The sequence below is a fragment of the Eublepharis macularius genome, chromosome 9, assembly GCF_028583425.1.
Source record: "Eublepharis macularius isolate TG4126 chromosome 9, MPM_Emac_v1.0, whole genome shotgun sequence".
Lineage (NCBI taxonomy): Eukaryota > Metazoa > Chordata > Lepidosauria > Squamata > Eublepharidae > Eublepharis > Eublepharis macularius.
This window is the reverse complement of record NC_072798.1, coordinates 101,567,230-101,588,818: the sequence shown is the minus strand read 5'-3', so window position 1 is coordinate 101,588,818 and position 21,589 is coordinate 101,567,230. Positions and strand designations below refer to the sequence as shown.

General features: G+C 46.2%; 1 protein-coding gene across 1 annotated transcript in view; it reads left to right on the top strand.

The window, feature by feature from the left end:
• The first annotated feature begins 1,145 nt into the window (after positions 1-1,145).
• Positions 1,146-21,589, top strand: part of SEMA3C (semaphorin 3C) — a 273,491-nt gene continuing 253,047 nt past the window's right edge. The window contains exons 1-2 of the mRNA XM_054989345.1: positions 1,146-1,349; positions 8,904-9,045. Of these exons, the coding sequence (XP_054845320.1) occupies positions 8,943-9,045 (103 nt within the window). The 5' untranslated portion in view covers positions 1,146-1,349; positions 8,904-8,942. The remainder of the gene's footprint in view (positions 1,350-8,903; positions 9,046-21,589) is intronic.

The window sequence follows — 21,589 nt, the reverse complement described above, 5'->3', positions numbered from 1 at the left end:
AAGATTGGCATTTAACCTAATTTACTAAAGGTACTGTTCCTAAACTCAGCAGATCAGCCTCCTAGGCAAAGAGGAAAAGGTAAAGGGTTTGAATCAATAGTTGCTGTGGACTTCTTGTTTTCCAAAATCAGAAGTCCGGTGCCTTTGAGACTAACAAAATCCATACCCCAACTCTATCTCCACTGCACTGGCTCTTTCCCTCCCCTCCCTTCCCCCTATTCTATGGGCCCTCAGGACAAGAAGCAGGGCTGGCAAGGGGGCTCCTTGAGGTAAAACGGGTCTTGTGTCCTCTTAGTGTGGTATTTTTGCTGTGGTACTACTTAATATGTTTTGTGATTACTAATAAAATTCATTCCAACATGAGCCAGAGCTGATTTCATCAGATGCAAGAGCTCTGGCTCATGGAAGTTTATGCACGAATGCTTTCTCTTTGCATTTAAGGTGCAACAGACAAACAGGGTCACCCCTCTGGATATTATTCTCTGCTTTCCAGTGCTGCAGGCAACTCTGTTGAAACTGCCCTGCTCCCCTGATGGACTATAAACCAAACTGATAACTATCCAGTCTGAGCATGTTTACTGTATCATAAATTCCACTAAGCTCAACTTGGTCGCTTTCCAGGTAAGCATGCTAAGAACTGCAGCCAAATACCACTGATCTTCTTTGTGCCTCCTCTGCTTGGTCCCCCTTGACCTGCTCCCTGCCAAGCGTACTTAGAAGTGCATCTTGGTGGGGCTTGGAGCCAGCCCTGGTGGGATGCATTCACATGTATTTCAGCCCTGCAGGCTTCCGCTCGACGGAGATCTACTTCTGAGTAACCCTCACCCTGGGCTGGCAGCTGCCTTGAGTGTCTGGCATGCCTTCCCCTCGCTCTGCTCTCTCACCTGCCTGCTTCCCTGACTCAGGCGCGCTCCACCTCTTCTTTCCCTGCTTTCGCCTTGGCTCTCGTTCTCGCCTCTCGCAGCTCCTCGTAGGTGTGGCCTCGACATTCCTTTATGAGCCATCCAAGGAGCGCACGATGCGTTCCGGGCTCCGGCAGAGCCGTGAGGCGGTGCCTGGGCGGGTCTCCAGCTCCGGAGCGAGTGTAATTGGAAACCGCAGCTCCCAGCTACTTTCCATTCGCTCTTAGGGGCGCGATTCACTGGAATAGGAGGAAGACGCTCCCGGTGCCAGAAGGGATATTACTCGAAGGGTCTTTTTTTTTTTACTTACCCAAACTGGGAATTTACTTTCCACGGCCGGGAAGAAATTAGCTCTGCAACTTAAACAAAATACACTATTCTCGCAGGAGTCCAAAGTGACAGACGCTTGAACGGCATTTCGTTATTGAATCCGTCAGTGGCTCCTTGGTAAGTAGATAGGAACGGGCGCTTTGGAGCGTGGCAGAACCATATGATGGATTATTGTGCTTGATGATTGCTCCAGGCTACATGCAAGTAATTTTTGCAGAGGTTTTGGCCGTATCTCCCCCTTTGCCTGAATTATGCCTTGTTCCTCCGCAGTTCAGGCTCGAGCACATGACACCTGCCCAGTGCTTAAGCTGGAAAAGACTTTCCTAAGGCTGGAGGGGAGCGCGAGCTGGAGGGGGGCTTCCACCCTCCTTCTCTCCTGCCACAAAGGCTTTGCAGAAAAGCAACTTTCTGCCCCGGCTTGGCTCTTGGCTCTTGTCTCTTTCCTTCTTTGCCCAGGAACAATGAGAACCGCGCTCGGGACGCCGCTGAAAGGGTCCTGCAGGGGCAGCGCGCGGGGAGAGGGTGCCGGCGGAGCTCGTGTGTGCCTTGAGACGCGTGCCGGTTGTCTGCGTTTCGCGTTGCAGGGAGGGGTCGTATCGGGCATGCTGCTCCCTTAGAAATGAGACTGTTGTTGCACGGAAAGAATGTGGTGTTCGGTGGGGGGAGCAAAAGAAAACAGGTCTCGCTTGTTAAAGGAAAAAATCCCTTCCCAAGATTCAGGGGACTGCAATGACTGAACAAGGGCGCGTGCATCACAACTCGGCGGGGCTTACTCGGACGAAAGCCCCACTGGGTGGAAAAGGGCTTCCTCTCGAGGCAAATGTGTGTGTAGGACTGTTGCCTGCCATTAAGAAATAACAAAGCAATCCTAAACAGGGTTTCTCCATTGATTTCAATGGGCTTAGACTGCGGTAACTCTGCTTGTGGTAGAGAGTGCCCTCAAGTCACACCTGACTTATGGGGACCCCTGGAGGGATTTTCAAGGCAAGAGATGAACAGAGGTGGTTTGCCATTTCCTGCCTCTGCAGACCTGGTCTTCGTTTGAGGTCTCCCATCCAATTACTAAGCAAGGCCAAACCTTGCTTAACTTCTGAGATCACTTAGGGAGGGTATAAAAGTTCCTCTGATTTCCAGGCATGCTTACAACTGAGCATCCCTGAGACTCGAGCGATGGCTGTTACAATGACTTAAAGGAAAAGCCAAGTAGTCGCTAGCTTGGATTTGATGGGAAATTGTGGCTGCATCCTAAAAATGCGAATCCAGAGAATGAGTTGAAATAGTAAAATCGTTGATTATCCCCCCCCCTACATTAGAGTGGGGGGAACTGGGCTCTTTTAGATGGACATGTTCATTGCAGAATTCCTTCCCCATGTATTAAAAAGAATACGTTCCATAACTGTGGAATACTAATCTCATTGCTACTGTTAAACTTCCAAACTGTGTAGGATTGGCCATTTGTTTGGCCCTTATAAAGCAATCTTATCAGGATTTAATAACGTTTCATTCTCTACAAAACAGGATTATGGAGAAAGGTATTCTATTAGACAGTGGAGGAATACTGAGCCAGAGACAGGTTGAATTGAATTATTCCTCCACACCCCTGTACACACAAGGGTGCCAATAGAGGTAATACAAAAACTGGCCACGATTTCTGTGACCTGTAATTGCATTAGTTGTAAGTGAGGTTGGAAGCTGTTGCCAGGTTGAGGATCTGCTGCAGATTTGGACAAGGGCTACTTTGTGCACGTCTTCATCTGTGAAGTGATACAGACTTTGTACATTACCTTACTTTTAATCATTCTCAGAAGCTGCTGGGAGTCTTCTTCTGTGTTGAGTAGGAACGGCAGGCCGAGACAGGAATGATCCTTCCAGGTCATTCAGATGTGGTCTGTGGCTCCTTTCTCCGCCTCAATGACTTTTCACTGAGTCTGAGCAATGAATGCAGTCCTGCCACTTCATCTTGAAACTCGGCCACTGCCACATTTCCTATTAAAGAAGCTGAAGGCTGCAGTCTTAAATCTGGGATGTGGGTCCAGAATTGGACACAGTGTTCAGGCTACCTGGCACAACAGCAGGGAGGCCATAAGTCTTATTTAGGGCTACGATTAGGGAACGCTCCTGGCCCCAGTTTAATTCCTAACAAACTTTTAAAGACTGATCCTCAGTGGTGGGTTACAATCCTGGCCCCAGTGGTCACTTCAATTAATTCATCTGGCCGGATGCTGAACTCATTCGATTAAAGTTTTGAATATTTAGAAGTGGTTCAGATTAGATTCATGCAGCCATTGGCCAGTTAGCCTTCTTTCTTTATTGGGAAAGCGGTCATCCTCTTACTTAGGAAACTTTTGGATTGAATGGAATTGGAAGCTGTGTTAGGTTGTGAACTGATTGGTTTCAAACAAGGTTTCCTCGACTTATGACTACTGCCTAGTCCTCTACCATCTGGCTGAGAAATATCCATCCTTTAAAAGGGGGCAGTTATATGTGGCCTTTGTTGATCTTAAAGAGGCTATAAATTGCCCCAAATTGTAGAGTAACCTTGCCCAAACCACCACTGACAAAAGGCTTCTAGGGCTTATACAACTACTATGTTGTAGTTCAAGTGTGCTGTGAGTATGAAGGACATTTAATAAACTCATTTAACCTGGAAAAAGGGGTAAGATAGGGCTTTTACTAGCTCTCTTTCTGATTAATCTATATTTAAATAATTTAGCATCTAATTTTGACAAGCGATTCATTCCACTTAAATTAGCTGGGACCTGTCTCGCTTTATGCAGACGATGCTACCTTGTTGTCTTGCATCAGGGGTGATCTGCAAAGGGCCTCGCAGATATTTTCCAGTTATTGTCTACTTGAGAGTCTGGTGATTAACTTCCAGCAATCTAATGTCCTAGTCTTCACCAGAAGTAGGAGGTGACCCTTGTTACAATGGCCAATGGTCAACAGATTTAATATTGAGCAAGTTAGAACCTTTTCTTCTTTGAGGATTCTGTTTTTGGCAGACTTATCTTGGAACGATGTGTTGTCGAAGGCTTTCACGGCCGGAGAACGATGGTTGTTGTGGGTTTTCCGGGCTGTATTGCCGTGGTCTTGGCATTGTAGTTCCTGACGTTTTGCCAAGCAGCTGTGACTGGCATCTTCAGAGGTATAGCACCAAAAGACAGAGATCTCTCAGTGTCACCTGAGAGATCTCTGTCTTTTGGTGCTACTCCTCTGAAGATGCCAGCCACAGCTGCTGGCGAAACGTCAGGAACTACAATGCCAAGACCACGGCAATACAGCCCGGAAAACCCACAACAACCATCTTATCTTGGAACCTCCAACTTAAAATAACATTCAAGAAAGCAAAACCCTGTCCAAATGCTAAAACAGGTTCTTCTATAATAAAGGGGGGGGGGGATACATTCCCAGAGCTGTGCTGACTTTTAACTTGAAAGTGGTTCACCTAATTTTTTACGATTCAGATATTTGGATTAAAGCCATATCCAAAAATATTGATCAGCCCTTTGCTCAATTTCTAAAAAAACTGTGTTGAATGTATCCTGTCAGATTGCATTGTGGGTGGAATGTGGCCAAACATCTTTGGTTCTCTGCCCTCAAACTGAGAATAAAATTGAGATTTTTTTTTGCTGAGGATGACCTGTTGGCTGCCTTAAAACAGGACACTTTCAAATACTTTGAAACTTTGAATGAAAAATTGCCACTTGTCAGTATGACAACTAATCTTATCTCTGAGATGGGGAAATCAAAAGCTCTCTCTTTGATTAAAAAGCACATTCCAGAAATTGACCATGGAAGATTAACATGGTCTGTTCCCCCTTGTCCTTTGGCATTATTCCTCTGAAATCTTTACCTTTACCTTTATCTTTATATGTATTGTTTGACTATTCCATGCTATTGTTGTGTATTTTTATTTGCACGATTGAATATTATACCTTCTATGGTTTTAGAAGGGAGATTTTAAAATAGGCCTTATTCAGATAGAATCTGCGTTTGCGGTCTTAATAGGTTTGCTACGTCTTACACGTCCTGCTTGAATGCCATTTGTATGAGAATACCAGAGACTATTATATTAAGCCGCTTATTACTGATCAATCAGCCCCCATATCTTGGAAACACTGTTTTACTGCTTAGAGATAACAATCCTAAGATGGTAGCAAAATTTGTTTCAGTCCTTCTATCCCTTGAGTCCAAAAAACGATGGACAAGAACTCTCTGCTGCTCAAGATTTGTTAATCTTTGAGCTTCTAAGGGAATAAAAGGAAAGGGCACAGCTCGTTCTACTGAAGCAGGTGTGAGAGCTCCCTTAGAGACAATGTAGTCTAAATGTGGACTCAGAGAGAAATCTGAAATCTCTCCTTGAGTGTGCTGGCCAAAACTGAGTGCATAGTGGAAGCCTTGCACAGAACATGAAATATGAGGCCCAAAAGCTTTGGGCTGGCTGTCAGCACTCTAGGGAGTATATTGTTCATAATGCTACAGGGCAGGTGTTGTGTAACAAAGGGTTATGAAACTTAGGGTACTTAACTCTCTTACTCTGGAACCGCAATCCAATTGAAATTAATGGGATCATTCCAGTAGTAATTGGCCTTAAAAGCGGCCCCTGTCACTGCTTCAGAGGACTGATTTCCATGTTATATTTGTTCGTGTTTCTCTGGACATCCCAAAAAGACATGGCTTCTAAGTTTCCAGGTTCTGTCTGGGAGCAATCATGAAAAACGGTTCCCTGAAGTTCAATGTTATTGGGAATCCGCACAGATTCTCTGCTTAAGGTAAAGATTCTTCTGCTTCACCGCCTATTCCAATGAATGGAGCTGCTCAAAGAGTACGGCTGCAGTGCAGGAGAACTTTTCAGTGGATGTGCCATTTTTTGGAACCGGATGCCCTGGACCTTCAGGCTTCCTTGTGGCTCCACCGTGGCTGTTTCCACACAGCCTTAAAGGGACAGCCCTCTCACTGAACGTGGGTGGCTTTTCCTCATGAATATAGACATCTCCATTTGCAAAACGTTTGCAGGCCATCTGCTTCCATTTTTTTCAGTGCCTTTTTTGGGAATGCATTTTCCACTGTCCCAGAAAAAGTGCCGAAAAAACAGAAGCCAAACGGCCTGCATCCGTTTTGCAAATGGAGACATTGCCGGCAGTCTGCTTGCGTGCCGTCCCTTTAAGGGTGTGTGGAAACGGCCCGTAGCTGCTGCAAAAGTGAGAGAACTGGGTGGTTTGGGTGTGGGTACCTGATGTCATGGGAAAGGCAGCAGGGCACACGTACACAAGGCGTACCCTCTTCTGTAATACCCCACATCCTGTAACATAACATCCCAGTGAAGCCCTGTGCTGTGCTATGCTGCAGGTTTGTATGAAAATATTTTGGGATTGGGGGTGCACTTTGTGGGTCCGAATATCCTGATTGCTTCCCCCACCTCGTCCCTTTTGCTGTTCAGTGACACTTCATTGCCCAAGCAGCTGCTTTGACATTTTCTCCATGGCTTTGTGATCCCAGCCTGTTGGGAATTATGGTGACTAGACTGTTAATGTGGTCATGCAGTACTTCAAATTTGCAAAGCTAGTTCAGAGTTAGGACAATACTTTCTGCTCGTACTCTGAATGGACATACACTTTTGTCCCATTTGCTTGGTAGGTAGAGAGTCAGTTTGGTGTAGTGGTTAAGAGCAGCAGGACTCTCATCTGGAGAACTGAGTTTGATTCCCCACTCCTCTGCTTGAAGCCAGTTGGGTGGCCTTGGGTCAGTCACAGCTTCTCAGAGCTCTCTCAGCCCCACCCACCTCACAGGGTGATTGTCGTGGGGATAATAACACACTTTGTAAAACCACTCTGAGTGGATATTAAGTTGTCCTGAAGGGCGGTATATAAATTGAATGTTATTATTATTGGGTGCTCTTCAGAGTTTAACAAAGGTTTTGATTAAAATTGCCACCCATTCAGTTCAGATCTAAAACTACGCCTGGCATGTCTGTTTTCTGTTCTGACATTATTGTTGCCATTGTGGTGATCATCTAAGGAGCACAGAATGGTGTACGTGGGGATTACCTTACCCTTGTGAGACGTATTACGTTGAGAGAGGTTGACTTCCCCTGAGCTTCCTGGCTGTGAGGGGGCATTTGAATTCACGCCTGTCCAGCCAAGGCCATCGCTCTGGCCTGCTCATAAATTTCCTGCGACTGGGTGTAAAAGTGTTGCTGCTTAGAGACCCTTTTACGCAGTTTTGGAAAAGCCTCTGCATTTCTTAGTTCCATTTGACCTGCCTGCATAATGGACTCAAAGTGCTTGTTCCTATGAGTGGAATTACTTGGTAACATTAATATGTTAATGGCTTTATCCTTGTCTAAACCTCAGTTATAGAGTCTGAAAGCCAGCCGGCGTAGGTCATCTAATTGCAACTGTAGATTCTCCAGAACATTAACCAACCAAAGTTTAGACTACCAGATTGTTATGGGATTGCACCCCAAAGGTCCGTTCCCTCAAGTGCAGTGTCTTCCTCAAGCATATGGTGCTTTCCCTTTATGGAAGAAGTTCATCCTCTTGCAGAAGAACTGCTTGCATCAAAGGGAAGGATTTTGCGACAGGTTAAGTGCCGCCACTAGCAAAGCAGGTCTGCAGAATTCTCTCTCTCTCTCTCTCTCTCTCTCTCTCTCAATATTGACTGGGTAGTGTTCAAACCCCCTTTCATGCAGTCACTCTGCATTCTCTGCATCATCAAACACTGGTATGTGTCTCCTAGCCTCTGTGAACTATGTATTATTATGCCATTTGCCAATGTACATGTTTTTTGTCATTCAGAGCATGGAAAAAGAGCATTCAGTCTTGAGCTAAACTATTGATGAGCTTTATACAGTAACAGTAGTCTGCATAGGGGGCAACAATCTCTGTAGCATATAATTAACATTATATGTACCAAGGACTGAGAATGTGATATCCAAACTGTGTTTATATCAATGAGCACTTCCAGTGCATTCTAAGATTTCTGAACCTTTGGGGCAAAGCATCCTCGGTAGGGCCCTTTACTTGGCACAATGTGACCTTCCCGTCAAGAATTCTTTTATGCCGCCGCCGGTCTTCTCAAACGTCCTATACCAGGCGAGCAAGGTGGTGCGGTGGGATGATGGACTCTTTGTCAGTTGTTATGGCCTGGCCTTTTAGAGCTTTTGTGAGAACTTGGTCTCCAGGCAGGGTATTCTGTTTTCATTATTGTCTTGAACTTCACATCCTCAAAAGGGAGCAGACTTTGGTCCTTTTTTACGTTTACAGAGAGTACAGTAAAGACTGAGGTCTAAAAATATCAAGACGTTTTCATTCATGAAACCTTATCCCTTGGCCTTGCTTTGCTCTGCCTTGACATTTAGCATAATTATTTTTCCAGCAGGTGGGAATCCTCCTTATTGAAGTAAACGAAGAGTAATCCTTGCTGCTGGGCTTTCTCCACTGACGGTTTGCTTTAGGCGCCTGCAGCTTCTTTTTACCACTGGCGCTGCCAGATTCTTTGCATTTTAGGAGAGAATGATCAAAAGCCAACCCCTCCCTCTTACCTGCTCTCCGTAACTACTTTGTCCGGCAAAATATACCAATAATATTTTTTTTTTGCCATTTATATTCTGTCTTGCAAAAAAAAAAAAGCCCAAACTTAATGACCCTGCTCTCTTTCTTTTTTGTTTAGGTTTCATATCTCGGATATTAAATTGCACCTCTGAAGAGAATGACATTTCTCCGACTCCAAGTGTTCATTGGGGCTCTTGTGTGTTCCTGCAGTGTAAATGGATCTTCGCAGCCTCAGGCCAGGGTGTTCCTAACATTCAGTGGTAAGAGAACAGATAAACATCCCTAAGGCAAATATTATTGTAGAACGTTTTAGTCTTTCCTTTCACACCAGTGACACGGCAATAAATAACATGCTGTCTCCATCATCCTCTTGCCTGGTCTGAAATGTTAAGGTTGGGTTGGGTATGATTGTTACCAAGGTTTCTACACTGTACATGATTATTTCAGATGCATGTGATGGCTGAGTTTTGGAAGTTCGTATGTCCACTAGTTAGACTCTCCTTGTAAAGTGTTTGCTGCATTTGGAAAAAAAAAATGAAAATGCTTAGGCAGATGTACCTGATGATTTTTCAAGGAATGAATAAAAACTATTTCATTAGTCATGAATTTCCTGTAAGAGGTAGTTCATTCATGTAGGAAATGCTTGCAAACTGCACAAGCATTATTGTTTAGGGTTGCCAGCCTCCAGGTGGTAGCTGGAGATCTCCCGGAATTACAACTGATCTCCAGGCAACAGAGATCAGTTCCCCTGGAGAAAATGGCTGCTGTGAAGGGTGAGCTTTATGGTATTAAACTGCACTGAGGCCCCACCCCTCCCCAAACCCCACCCTCTCCAGGCTCAATCCCCCAAATCTCCAGGAATTTCCCTACCTGGACCTGGCAACCCATTTGTTGTGTGTGTAACAGGGAGCTTTACTTCATGCCCATATTCTGGGAAGCAGCAATTGGCTGGGGCTTCTCAGCCATGTATATTCTTGTACAACCTTCCTCAAGATTCAGCTGCTAAACTTCAACTGCCCTATTATCGAAATTCTGGAGAAGAGGCAGGAGGCCTCTGTTGCTGTGTCTGCTCCCAGATCTAGGAAGAGTCGTCTCTTGTGCCAGTCTCTTCCCTTGTCTTCTTTTCAGAAGAAACAGCAGTTCATGTTTGGGCCTTTTAATCCTGAAATCAACCCTTTAGGCTTGTCCAGTACTCCTCCTCATTTATTATTTTCTTGGGTCCATTTGTCTCGTCTCTTGTTGCTTCAAGCACTTTAAGGCCACAGTCTTCAACATTTCCAGACCTCAGACCCGCCTTGCGTTGACAGCATGGGATCCATTGAGCTGCAAGAACAGGGAGGAAGTCACATGACAGAAAGGGAAGGGGCTTTGACTTCGGTGGGGGGGGGAAGGGGCTGTGCCACCACAAGCTTATGCAGAGTGCTGGGAACTCAGCAAGCAGGGGTGGCTGAGCCAGGCTGTTCTGGGGGTGAGAAAAGAGAGCAGTAACAGAGGAACGGATGGCAGAGCCTTTGGACCTGCCTCCTCTTCTTGGATCTGCCTGTCCTCTGCACCAGCGAGCGGTGCTGCCTCCATGTCTGGTCCCTTCTCTCTGCATGTGTGCAAAAAGAGGTAGTGGGAAGGGTGTCCAGCCTCCTGGTGGTGTCTAGTGAGCTCCCAGAATTACAACTCTCTCCAGACTACAGAGATTAGTTTCCCTGGAGAAAACAGCTGCTTTGAAGGATGGACATTATGACATCACTAGCAGGGCCGGATCGAGGGGGGCGCAGGGGGGGGGTAGTCTGCCCCCGGCATCCCCATAGAATGGGCGCCAGGCGCAGCTGCCAGCTGCCGGGAGCGTGCCCGCGCTATTCGCCTGCCCAGCAGGACAGGGGGCATGTGGCAAGCTGGCCGCCCCCTCAGCTGGGAAGACGAATGGCATGGAGGGCTGGGAGGCTGCCCGTGCCACTTGCCTGCCCTGCTGAGGGGGCAGCCAGCTTGCCGCGTGCTCCCTGTCCTCTGGGGCAGGCAAATGGCTTGGGTCGCCTCCCAGCCCTCCATGCCATTTGCCTGCCCGGATGAGGGGGTGGCCAACTTGCTATGAACTCCCTGTCCTGCTGGGCAAGCAAGTGGCATGGAGGGCTGGGAGGCCGCCCGCACCATTCACCTGTCCTGCAGGATAGGGAGCACATGGCAAGCTGGCCACCCCCTCAGTGGGGCAGGCGAGTGGTGCGGGTGGCCTCCCAGCCACTGGCGCTGCTGCTGCTCCACTGGCGGCATGCCCACCCTGCATGATGACATCACAAAGTGATGTCATCACGCAGTGCTGTAAACATGCGCGCACTGTGTGCGCGCGTGAGGGCAGCTGGACTTGGGTTGTTCCAGGCACTGGGAACCCTAGATCCAACCCTGATTACTAGCAGCAAAGCCCATTATGGGAAAAAAATACAATGGGCTCCAGAAAGGGGAGGGTGGACAGGCGGCCATTCCCTCCTCCATCACTGATCCTGGCTGGAAGAAGGCGGGGGGGGGGAGTGGACATGGCCACCTCCTCTGTGCCTGATCCTGACCTTGTGAGGGGGGGGCAAGCATTGATCCACTCCTGATCCCAGCAGGGTGAAGGGAGGGCAGGCATTTCCTCATTCTCTGCGGCTGACCCAGGCCTGGTAAAGGGGGACAGGCATTGCTGCCTGCTCCACAAGTGATCCCGGCTGGGTGAAGGGGGGAGTGGGCATTGCCGCCTGCTTCGCACTTGATCGAAGCTGGGTGAAGGGGGGAGCGGGCATTGCATCCTGCTCCATGCCTGATCCCAGCCAGGTGAGGGTGGGGGTGGGCATTGCCACTTGCTCCACTCTTATTCTCAGCTAGGTGAAGACAGGGCGGACATTTCCACCTGCTCTGCACCTGATGCTACCTGAGTGAAGGTGGAGTGCAGGCATTACCACCTGCTGTGCTCCTGATCCCCACCAGGTGATGGCGGGGGGGGGGGAGGCATTGCTTCCTACTCCACTCCTGATCTGAGCTGGGTGAAGGCAGAGGCTGGGTATTACCCCCTGCTTCGTGACTGATCCCAACTGGGTAAAGGATGGATCAGCATTGCCTCTTGCTCCGCACCTGATCCCAGCTGGGTGAAGGCAGCAGGCGGCCATTGCCACCTGCTCCACTCCTGATCTCAGCTGGGTAAAGGGGGGGAGGCATTGGCATCTGCTTCACTCCTGATCCCAGCTGGGTGAATGCAGGGAGTAGGCATTGCCCCCTGCTCCCCTCCTGATCCCAGTTGGGTGAAGGCAGAGGGTGGGTATTGCCCTCTGTTCTACACCTGTTCTCAGCTGAGTAAAGGGTGGGTGGGCATTACCACCTTCTCCACACCTGATCCCATCTGGGTGAAGATGGTGAGTGTGCATTGCCACCTGCTCCACTCATGACCCCAGCTGGGTGAAGGGGGTCAGGCATTGTCACCACCTCCACTCCTGATCCCAGGTAGGTAAATGTGGGTGGCAGGCATTGCCACCTGCTCCCCTCCTAATCCCAGCTGGGTGAAGCTCAGGCAGGCATTGCCACCTGCTCCCCTCCTAATCCCAGTTGGGTGAAGGCAAGGGGCAGGCATTGCCACCTGCTCCTCTCCTGATCCCAGCTGGTTGAAGGCAGGAGATCAGCTTTGCCACCTGCTTTGCTCCTGTTCCCAACTGGGTGAAGGCGGGGGTTGGGCATTGCCACTTGCTCCACACCTGATCCCAGCTGAGTGAAGGTGGGGAGCGGCCATTGCAACCTGCTTCACTCTTGATCCCAGCTGGGTGAAGGCGGAGGATGGGCATTGCCATCTTCTCCACTCCTGATTCCAGCTGGGTGAAGGCAGGGGGGTGGTCATTGCCACCTGCTCTGCTCCTGATCCCAGCTGGATGAAGGTGGGGGCAGGCATTGTCTCCTGCTTTACTTCTCATCCCAGCTGTGTGAAGGCAAGGGGTGGGCATTGCCAAGTGTTCCTCTCCTGATCCCAGCTGGGTGAAGGACAGGTGGGCATTGCCACCTGCTCCACTCTGGCTCCCAGCTGGGTGAAGGTGGGAGGTGGGCACTGTCACCTGCTCCCAACTGGGTGAATTCGGGGAGCGGGCATTGCTACCTGCTCCACTTTTGATCCTAGCTGGATGAAGGCAGGCGATGCGCATTGCCACTTACTCCACTCCAGCTCCCAGCTAGGTGAAGGTAGGGGACAGGCATTGCTGCCTGCTCCATGCCTGATTTCGGCCTGGGCTTCCTGCCATGGCATGTTCTCTGGAGGTCTGGCTGCCTCATCTGAACTTCCCCCCACTGCAGCGCCCTCTGGAGGTGCACCAGGGTAGGAAGTGAGTTGTCTTGAGCATGCTTAGACGTTTATATAGAAAGATAGCCTCCCTATATTCCACCCTTCCTGGGCTCCACCTGCAAATCTCCAGGAAAAATGTTCGTCATATTAGTTCTTGCTGGAGAGTCGTGAGTGTGATCCCATTTGGGTAGGGGATGAATATACACTCTTTATGCTCTTGAAAAAGTGGAATTGATGAAACAGGTTAGCTGGCTTCCCTGTTGGGCACTTAGGGGGTCCATCCCCCTGGGATGCAGTAGCTGACCCGTCAAGAGACAAACACAAAAAGAGGACATTAGCAACTATTTTGAATTTTATATGCTTACCCGGCTTGTCCACAATTCATCTGCACTTGTCTTTTTAAGATCTTATCCCGACAGCTCTGCAAGAGCGAGAGTAAAGAAGATGGACTATTTATTCCTATTGAACAGTGGAATTATTGGAAGGGCTATTGTTATGTTGTTGAAATGTGGTGATTGTAATCAATAGATATTTATACAGTGTTTCATGAAGATTGTATGAGTTTTTATATTGTTGATATTTATTCACCGTTTGCACTGGGCACTTTAAATAGATTGTTTGCATATTTTCAACATTGTGATTTATTGTACCTTCCTCCGGTACGGGGGTGGGGGGTCCTGCTCTTTGCTAACTGTAGAAGCATGGTACCCTTGCTTTCCATGCATAATCACTATCGGCAGATCATTCCAAAGGCCCAGAAAAACAAGTAAGGGTAGCTCAGAGCTAAACTATAAGAAATGGATTACGCATGAAGGGAGCCGTAATGTCAGATGGGAAGCCAAGTTTTAAGAGATCGGCTCTGTCAATTTCCCCTCTCTACGGAGCCGCAAAGATCACTCCTCAGAAGGTTTGTTTATTTCCTCTCCGCCTCCTAGAAGGGGAGGTGAAACTGACAGAGCCTTTGGGAGGCAAAGAGGAAATTAGCAAACCCCCTGAGGAGCCATCTTTGCTGGCTCTGTAGAGAGGGGAAATTGACAGAGCCTTCCGATCTCTTTTAAAACTCAGCTTCCCAGCTAACATTGCGACTCCTTTCACGTGCGCATCCTCATGTAATTCATCTCTTGTAGCTTAGCTCTCAGTCAGGGCTTGTGAATTAGCAGGTGAGGGTCTGCAATCCCCTTGAAGGTTACAACTCATGGGCTGAAGACCTTTGCTTTGAAGGTCACGGTTCCATAGGTAAAATTCAAACCTGCTGTTTGTCTGTCCAGAGCTTTCAGGAGAGGGAGGTTGAATTTAAGTAAAGCAATAGATGGATGTGGGATCCATGTGTGCCTCAATGGATACCTTTAATTTCTGCTTTATTATCAACAGTTGAAGGTTGGCTGGTTGCAGCTCTCTTCTTCCTGGGGCCTTGCGTGGTTAAGAGTTAGGGTAGAGAGCTCTGGGGCACTTCTGTTAAGTTCTCATTAGGCTGACCAAGAAATGGGTCAGTTTCATTATCTGCTACATTAGCAGCAAGTAGGTTTGTGCAACTGGAGAATAATGTATCAAGGACACACTCACCATACATGCATGTTGGCTGTATGCCAGTAAGGCGCGGAATCCTACATGTCATTTTGTCCGTCACAAGAGAGTCTTAACTTCATTGCAGTGCCAATGAAAGTGTGGCTGAAATACCTTTTATGTTTGGAAACTTTTTCAGCCCTTGTACTTTTCAGGGCATGCAAGGAATGGTTTTGCAGTTACCAAATTTGAAGTTATCATATGCAGACTGCCAAATGAATCCACTGGATAAGCCTTTCGGTCGGTCAATCCATTCAGGCTTTCCCCTCTTTTTAAATTACAGACTGTTTGCTCTCCTGTTGCTACAGTCTCCCAAGTGTCTGGAAGGCTGTTTTGTTGCTGGCTTCATTATTCCTTGTTTGAAATCGTGACTCCTCCAGATGTCTTTTAAGAAATAAAACCTAAATAAAAAAGTGATATAGATAAAGGGAGAGGATTGATAACAGAACAGAAATGGAAACCATTCTTTTAAAGCACTGTGATGAAAAAAGGGCTGAAATTTAGTACCAACCAAATGGCCTGGTAAGCTTTCTGGGAAAGCTGCTTTGGACATTTTGGAACCCCTGTGAGGTTTTGCTTTGTGTGTGGAAAGAGCTTGGTCGCAGGGGGAAAGGCACTGCTGAGCACCTCCTCCTCCTCAGAAAATTTCTGTGTATCAGATTTTTAGCCCTTTCATCCTCCAAGGAGCTCAGGGAGATGCCTGCAGATTTCCCCCCTCCTTCCAACAACCCTGTGAGGTAAGCTAAGCTTAGAGCCAGAAGCAGTGGCTGGCCCAAAGTGGCTTCATGGGCTTCGTGGCCGAGTGGGGGTTCGAACCTAGGTGTTCTAAATCCTAGACTAACACTTCAACCACTATGCCACACTGGGTGCCTCTGTAGGGTTGCTAGTTTGGGGGTGGGAAATTCCAGGAGGTTTGGGTGTAGAACCTGGGGGCGATGGGGTTTGGGCAGGGAAGGGAATTTAGAAGGGTACCATGCCTCAGAGTCCACCCTCCAAAGCAACCATTTTTTTCCAGGGGAACGGATGCCTGTATTCTGGAAATCAGTTATAATCCCAGAAGATCCCCAAGCCCTCCATGGAGGCTGGCAACATCACCCCTCCCCATTACACAAGGGCTCCATATATTCAATAAGGATTGATTGTGGTTGCTACCGGAAGTTAGTTAACTGGGAGTGTACTGCTGTGTATTTCTTGGGAGCTAGTCTTACTGAAATAGTTGGCCATTGTTCTCTAACCTGTATCAGATTGGACAGCATAGGTATTCATGGTTTGTCTACACGTCCTAGTAAAAAGTTACATCTTCTCATTCCCCAAATATTCAAGAACAGGGAACTCTCTTCTACCAACAGTTTCCTTTGGACCATTCCACACATTAGTGAGCTTTTAGTGGTATTCAAGGATTTCAGTTTGAACACGATCTGTGTAGATGAAAATGCCTCTCCTCAACCAGTTCCCTTTTTCAAGAAAAAAACATCTAAGATGCTCTTCACATTTCTGAGAGAGACAGTCTGCGGTGAGCAGTTAGATTCAGTATTTTCTGGAATATAAAGTGGCAAATAGTCCCCGTCAAACGAGCGAAAAAAGTTTGGTTTTTTGTCTGTCTTCCAGATGGTGAAAAGAACTTTCAGGCTTAACAATTTCAGAGCATGCTGTAATAACTCCCCAAACTGCAGTATAGCAATTGCTTTTAGAAATATCATGGGGTGGGACCCTGAGTCAGTGATAAAACATTTGCTTTGCATGCAAAAGGACTTAGGTTGAGTCACTGACATCTCAGTTTAAAAGATCCAGAGGAGTTAGCCATGTTAGTCTGTAGTTGCAAAATAGTAAAGAGTCCAGTAGCACCTTTAAGACTAACCAACTTTGTTGTGGCATAAGCTTTTGAGAACCACAGCTCTGTTTGACAGATGCAAATGTTGTTGCCTTGATGAATTCTATCTTTCTCTCCTGTAACATCGCAAACACATAACCCATGATGCAGTATCAGCATGGTAGAGAAACTTATAATAGCAGCCAATGATACAGGACAAGGCTTGTGAGGCTTGACATTGGTTGTATTATAGATTTATTAGTGTTAGTAAGCTAGATGTGGGTAATTTTGCTTTTCTTGTGCTATTTACCACGTTTCTCTCTTATTGAGTTAATAATGATACAGGACAAGGCAAATGTTCCTGTCTGAGGGGATGCATCTAACGATGCATCTGACGAAGAGAGCTGTGGTTCTCAGAAGCTGACAATGCATCTGATGAAGAGAGCTGTGGTTCTCGAAAGCTTATGCTACAAATAAGTTGGTCAGTTTAAAAGGATCAGGTGAGAGGAGATCAGCCTGAGACCTCAGACAGCTGTTGCAGTCAGAGTAGACAATGCTGACCTTGACAGACCAGGCTGCTTCAAGCGTGTATTATTTCTCCTCTATGCTTATTGATTTTAATAAAAATGTGACCAGCAATGAAAACAAACCTTCCATGTGCTTAACAAATGATCCTGGAATCAAAGAGAGGCTAAGAGTAAATTTGTATGTTACAGTATGTGGGTGCAAGTCACCAGTTGAATGACCGGATGATTACAGCACCCATCCTAAGCCATTGTGTTGATCGGAGGAACTTGACCCAGTTCCAGTAATAAAATTATTAGATTCAGTGAATTGATCAAACTAATTAATAGCAGTTGCATTTTGCACATGCTTCAGGAACTCGGGGGAATATAATGCAAACCTTTATGGTCGCACAGTGATTTATCTGAGGCCATTCAATGAGTTTCATTGCTTTATGAAAGGGCTGCCAACTCTGTTGGAAAATTCATGGAGCTTTGGGGAGGGGAGGGACCTTGGCAGGATATGATGCCACCCTCCCAAACTGCCATTTTCTCCAAAGGAACTGATTTCTGTAGTCTGGAGATGAATTGAAAGTCTGGGAGATCTCCAGGCCCCACTTGGAGGTTGGCATCCCCCCCCCCCACACACACACTCTATGGGAAATTTGAAACTTGTGTGCTGTCAAGTTGCAATTGACTTATGGCAACCCCTGCAAGGAATTATGAAGGCGAGTGAGAAGCAGAGGTGGCTTGCCCGTGCTTTCCTCTGCAGAGTCTTCCTTGGTGGTCACCCAGCCACGTACTGATCCTGGGTAGCTTCCGAGATCTGACGAGGCTGGGCTCTGCCATGCCACCTTCCCTCCCAAACTGAACTTGGCTCTCCCCGATCTAGCTCTGTTGAGCTAAAGATATCTTGTAGACTAACTACGGGAGGGGATTGGCCTGTGATTATTTCTGACTTGGATATTGGTTCATCAACATGAATCACTTGCATAATATCCCTTTTGCAGTGATGATGACTGATGAGCCGGAACATTGCCAGAATCAAGATTTTGCACTTGTTGAATGGAGGCATCAATGTCTCTCTGTTCAGACTCACTTGACAATACTTCAACTGTATTATTTTTATGACTGGGGTGATTCATATGCTATTATATGTCTCTGTAGCATTGTAAAACTCTTCAAGCAGAGATAAGATACCTGCTGTTATTTGCATGAGCAATTATCTTAGAATGAAACAGAAGTGAGAGGCTGCATGTTGTACTAGTAACAGATGGTGCTGGAGATAAATCCACATGATTGCTGATCCAAAGTAGGGTGCTAGTATGAAGCTTCACTCATTACGTGGTTTGTGGTAGATAACATGGTCTAACCAAGGGGAATACCATAAAATTTCTTGTGATTCCTACAGCTACTCTATGCCACGTCCAGGTTTCCCCCAGAAGCGACATAGTGATGCGGCCGACATCACCCCTCCCCACCCCGGCGACCTCTCTCTGGTAATCCTCTCCCCTCTAGCAACCCTAGCCTGGGGCACAACTTGTCTCCAGACTGCAGCTCTGGTGTGTGTGTGTGCTATGTGCCATCATTGCCTCTGATCTATGGCGACCCTATGAATGAAAGACCTCCAAAACATCCTATCATTATCAGACTTGCTGAGTTCCTGCAAACTGGAGAACGTGGCTTCTTTTGTGGAATAAAGCCATTTCATTTTATGTCTTCCTCTTTTCCTACTTCCTTCAACTTTTCCATAGAATCTTGTGACCAAAGTACAATAATCTCAGTTTTGTCATTTTAGCCTCTAGGAGAATTCAGGCTTGATGTGAGCTAGAACCCACTAATTTGTCTTTTTGGCTGGCCATTCATGATATCAGCAAAACTCTTCTCCACCACCACATATCAAATGAATAAATTTTCTTCCTATCTGCTTTCTTCACTGTCCAAATTTCGTATTCATACATAGTGATGGGGAATATCATAGTTTGAATTATCTTGGTCTTGGTACCCAGAGAGACACCCTTATCTTTAAGGAGCCTTTCTAGTTCCCTCACAGCTGCTCTTCCAAGTCTCAATCTTCTTTTAATTTCTTGGTTGCAGTCTCCTTTCTGGTTGATGATTGAACCAAGGAATAGAAAATCTTGAACCATTTCAATTTCCTCATTGTCAACTCTAAAATTGCGTAATTCCTCAGCTGTAATCCTGCTTTGACATTTTCACCTTTAACCTTCATCAGTAAAAAAAATCCTGGGTTGTATCAAAGGGGCCATAGCATCGAAATCACAGGAGATCATAGCCTCTCTTTATACTGCCTTGGTTAGGCTGCACCTGGAGTATTGTGTGCAGTTCTGGAGGCCTCACTTCAGAAAGGATGTGGACAAAATCGAGAGGGTGCAGAGGAGAGTGGTGAGGATGATCAGGGGTCTGGAGACTGAGCCCTACGAGGAAAGGCTGAGGGCCTTGGGAATGTTTAGTTTGGAGAAGAGGAGGTTGAGGGGGGACATGATTGCTCTCTTTAAATATTTGAAAGACTGTTATTTGGAGGAGGGCAAGGAGCTGTTCCAGTTGGCAGCAGAGGGTAGGACCCGAAGCAATGAGCTAAAACTGTATGCACAAATGTATGCAGGTAATATCCTGTATGCAGGATATTAGGAAAAACTTTTTCACAGTCAGAGTAGTTCAAAAGTGGAATCAGCTGCCTAGGGAGGTGGTGAGTTCCCCCTCACTGGCAGTTTTCAAGAAGAGGCTGGATGAATATTTGTCAGAGATGCTTTAGGCTGATCCTGCACTGGGCAGGGGGTTGGACTAGATGGTCTATATGGCCCCTTCCAACTCTATGATTCTATGATTCTAAGCAGTGTGAAAAGGGCCCAACTCTGTGATTCTGTAAATCGTTTCAAATCTTTGCTATTTTCTGCCAATAACATAGTATCATCTGTATATCTCAAATGTTAATGTTCTTTCTGCCAATTTTCACTCTACCTTCTTGTAAATCTGTACCAGTTTTCCTAATGATATGCTGTGCATAGAGGTTGAACAGGTAGGGAGATAATATACATACTTGTCTGACACCTTTGTCAATTGGAAACCATTCTGTTTCCCCATATTCTGTCCTGGGAGTAGCCTCTTGTCCAGAGTACAGGTAGAACATCAGGACAATTGGATGTTGTGGCGCCCCCATTTCTTTTAACACCATCCATAGTGTTTCATGATCCACACAGTTAAAAGCTTTGCTGTAATCTTTAAAATTTAGGAGTTTTTTTCCTTCTGAAATTCCCTAGTATTAGCCATTGTAAATTTGCAATGTGATCTCTGGTGCCCCTTCCTTTTCTGAATCCAGCTTGAACATTTTTTGTTCCATATATGGTAAGAGTCTTTGCTGTAGAATTTTGAGCATCACTTTGCTTGCATGGGAAATTAATGTGATCGTCTGATAGTTGTGGCACTCTTTGGCATCCTTTTTTAAAACGTTTCCAGTCCATGGGCCATTGTTTTGTTTTCCATATTTGTTGACAGATTCTTGTTAAGATTTTGATGGACTCAGTTTCTGTAGTTGAAATGACTCTATTGGTATCCCATCTATTCCAGAAGCTTTATTTCTCCCAATTGCTTTGAGTGCAGCTTTCACTTCACTTTCTAAGGCTTCTGGTTCTTTGTCAAAAGATTCTTCTTTGAAGGTATCTGTCATCCTTCCATCACTTCTGTGTATTATCTCCATCTTTCCTTTATTTTGTCCTGACCGGATATTGTATTTCCATGTTTATATTTCAGCATCCTGAGCCATGACTTGAATTTCCCTTTGATTTTCTGGATCTTGTGAAACAGAACTCTTGTTCTTCCTTTCCTGTTGTTCTCTTCCATTTCTTTGCACTGGTTATTATAATAGATTTCTTTGTCAATGTCACTGAAAAGCTGCATTGAAAATTCTGACTCTATTTCTGTCATCCTTTGCTTTTGCTTTTTGTCTGTCTTTAGCACTTTTAAGAGTTCCTCATCCATTTACACCTCTTTCTTTTGGCTACAGGAGTAGTCTTTGCCCACACATCCTTGATAATATCTCTTATTTCTTAGTTCAATTTCTGCTTAAGGCAATAGTCATAGGAGCAGTCTAGATAGATAGATAGATAGATAGATAGATAGATAGATAGATAGATGATAGATGATAGATAGATAGATAGATAGATAGATAGATAGATAGATAGATAGATAGATAGATAGATAGATAGATAGATAGATAGATAGATAGATAGATTTCATAGTTCTTCTGATTCAGGATCAATTAAACTTAGTATTGCAAGTCAGTTCTTCATATGGTCTTTAAATTCTTCAGGAATATTATTTAGATAATATTTCTAGCAGTTTTTTTGCATCTGAGTCCAACATTCCTGGTGGGGTTTGGTGCAGAAACACTCTGCTCCAAAGTGACTGAGGCATGATGTTATATAGCTGAGGGATCATCATAAGGATCCCAGGTCCCCCAGTGGGGCAGGGGATCCTGCTCTCACCCTCTGCCCCCCCCCACATCTGGCTGGCGAGGGGGGGGCATGGCAGGGGAATAAGCCTTCCAAGCAGGCTTCACAGCAGGCCCGTTTGTGGTGCAAATTGTAAAGAAAGGGGAAAAGGATGACCCGGGAAACTACAGGCCGGTC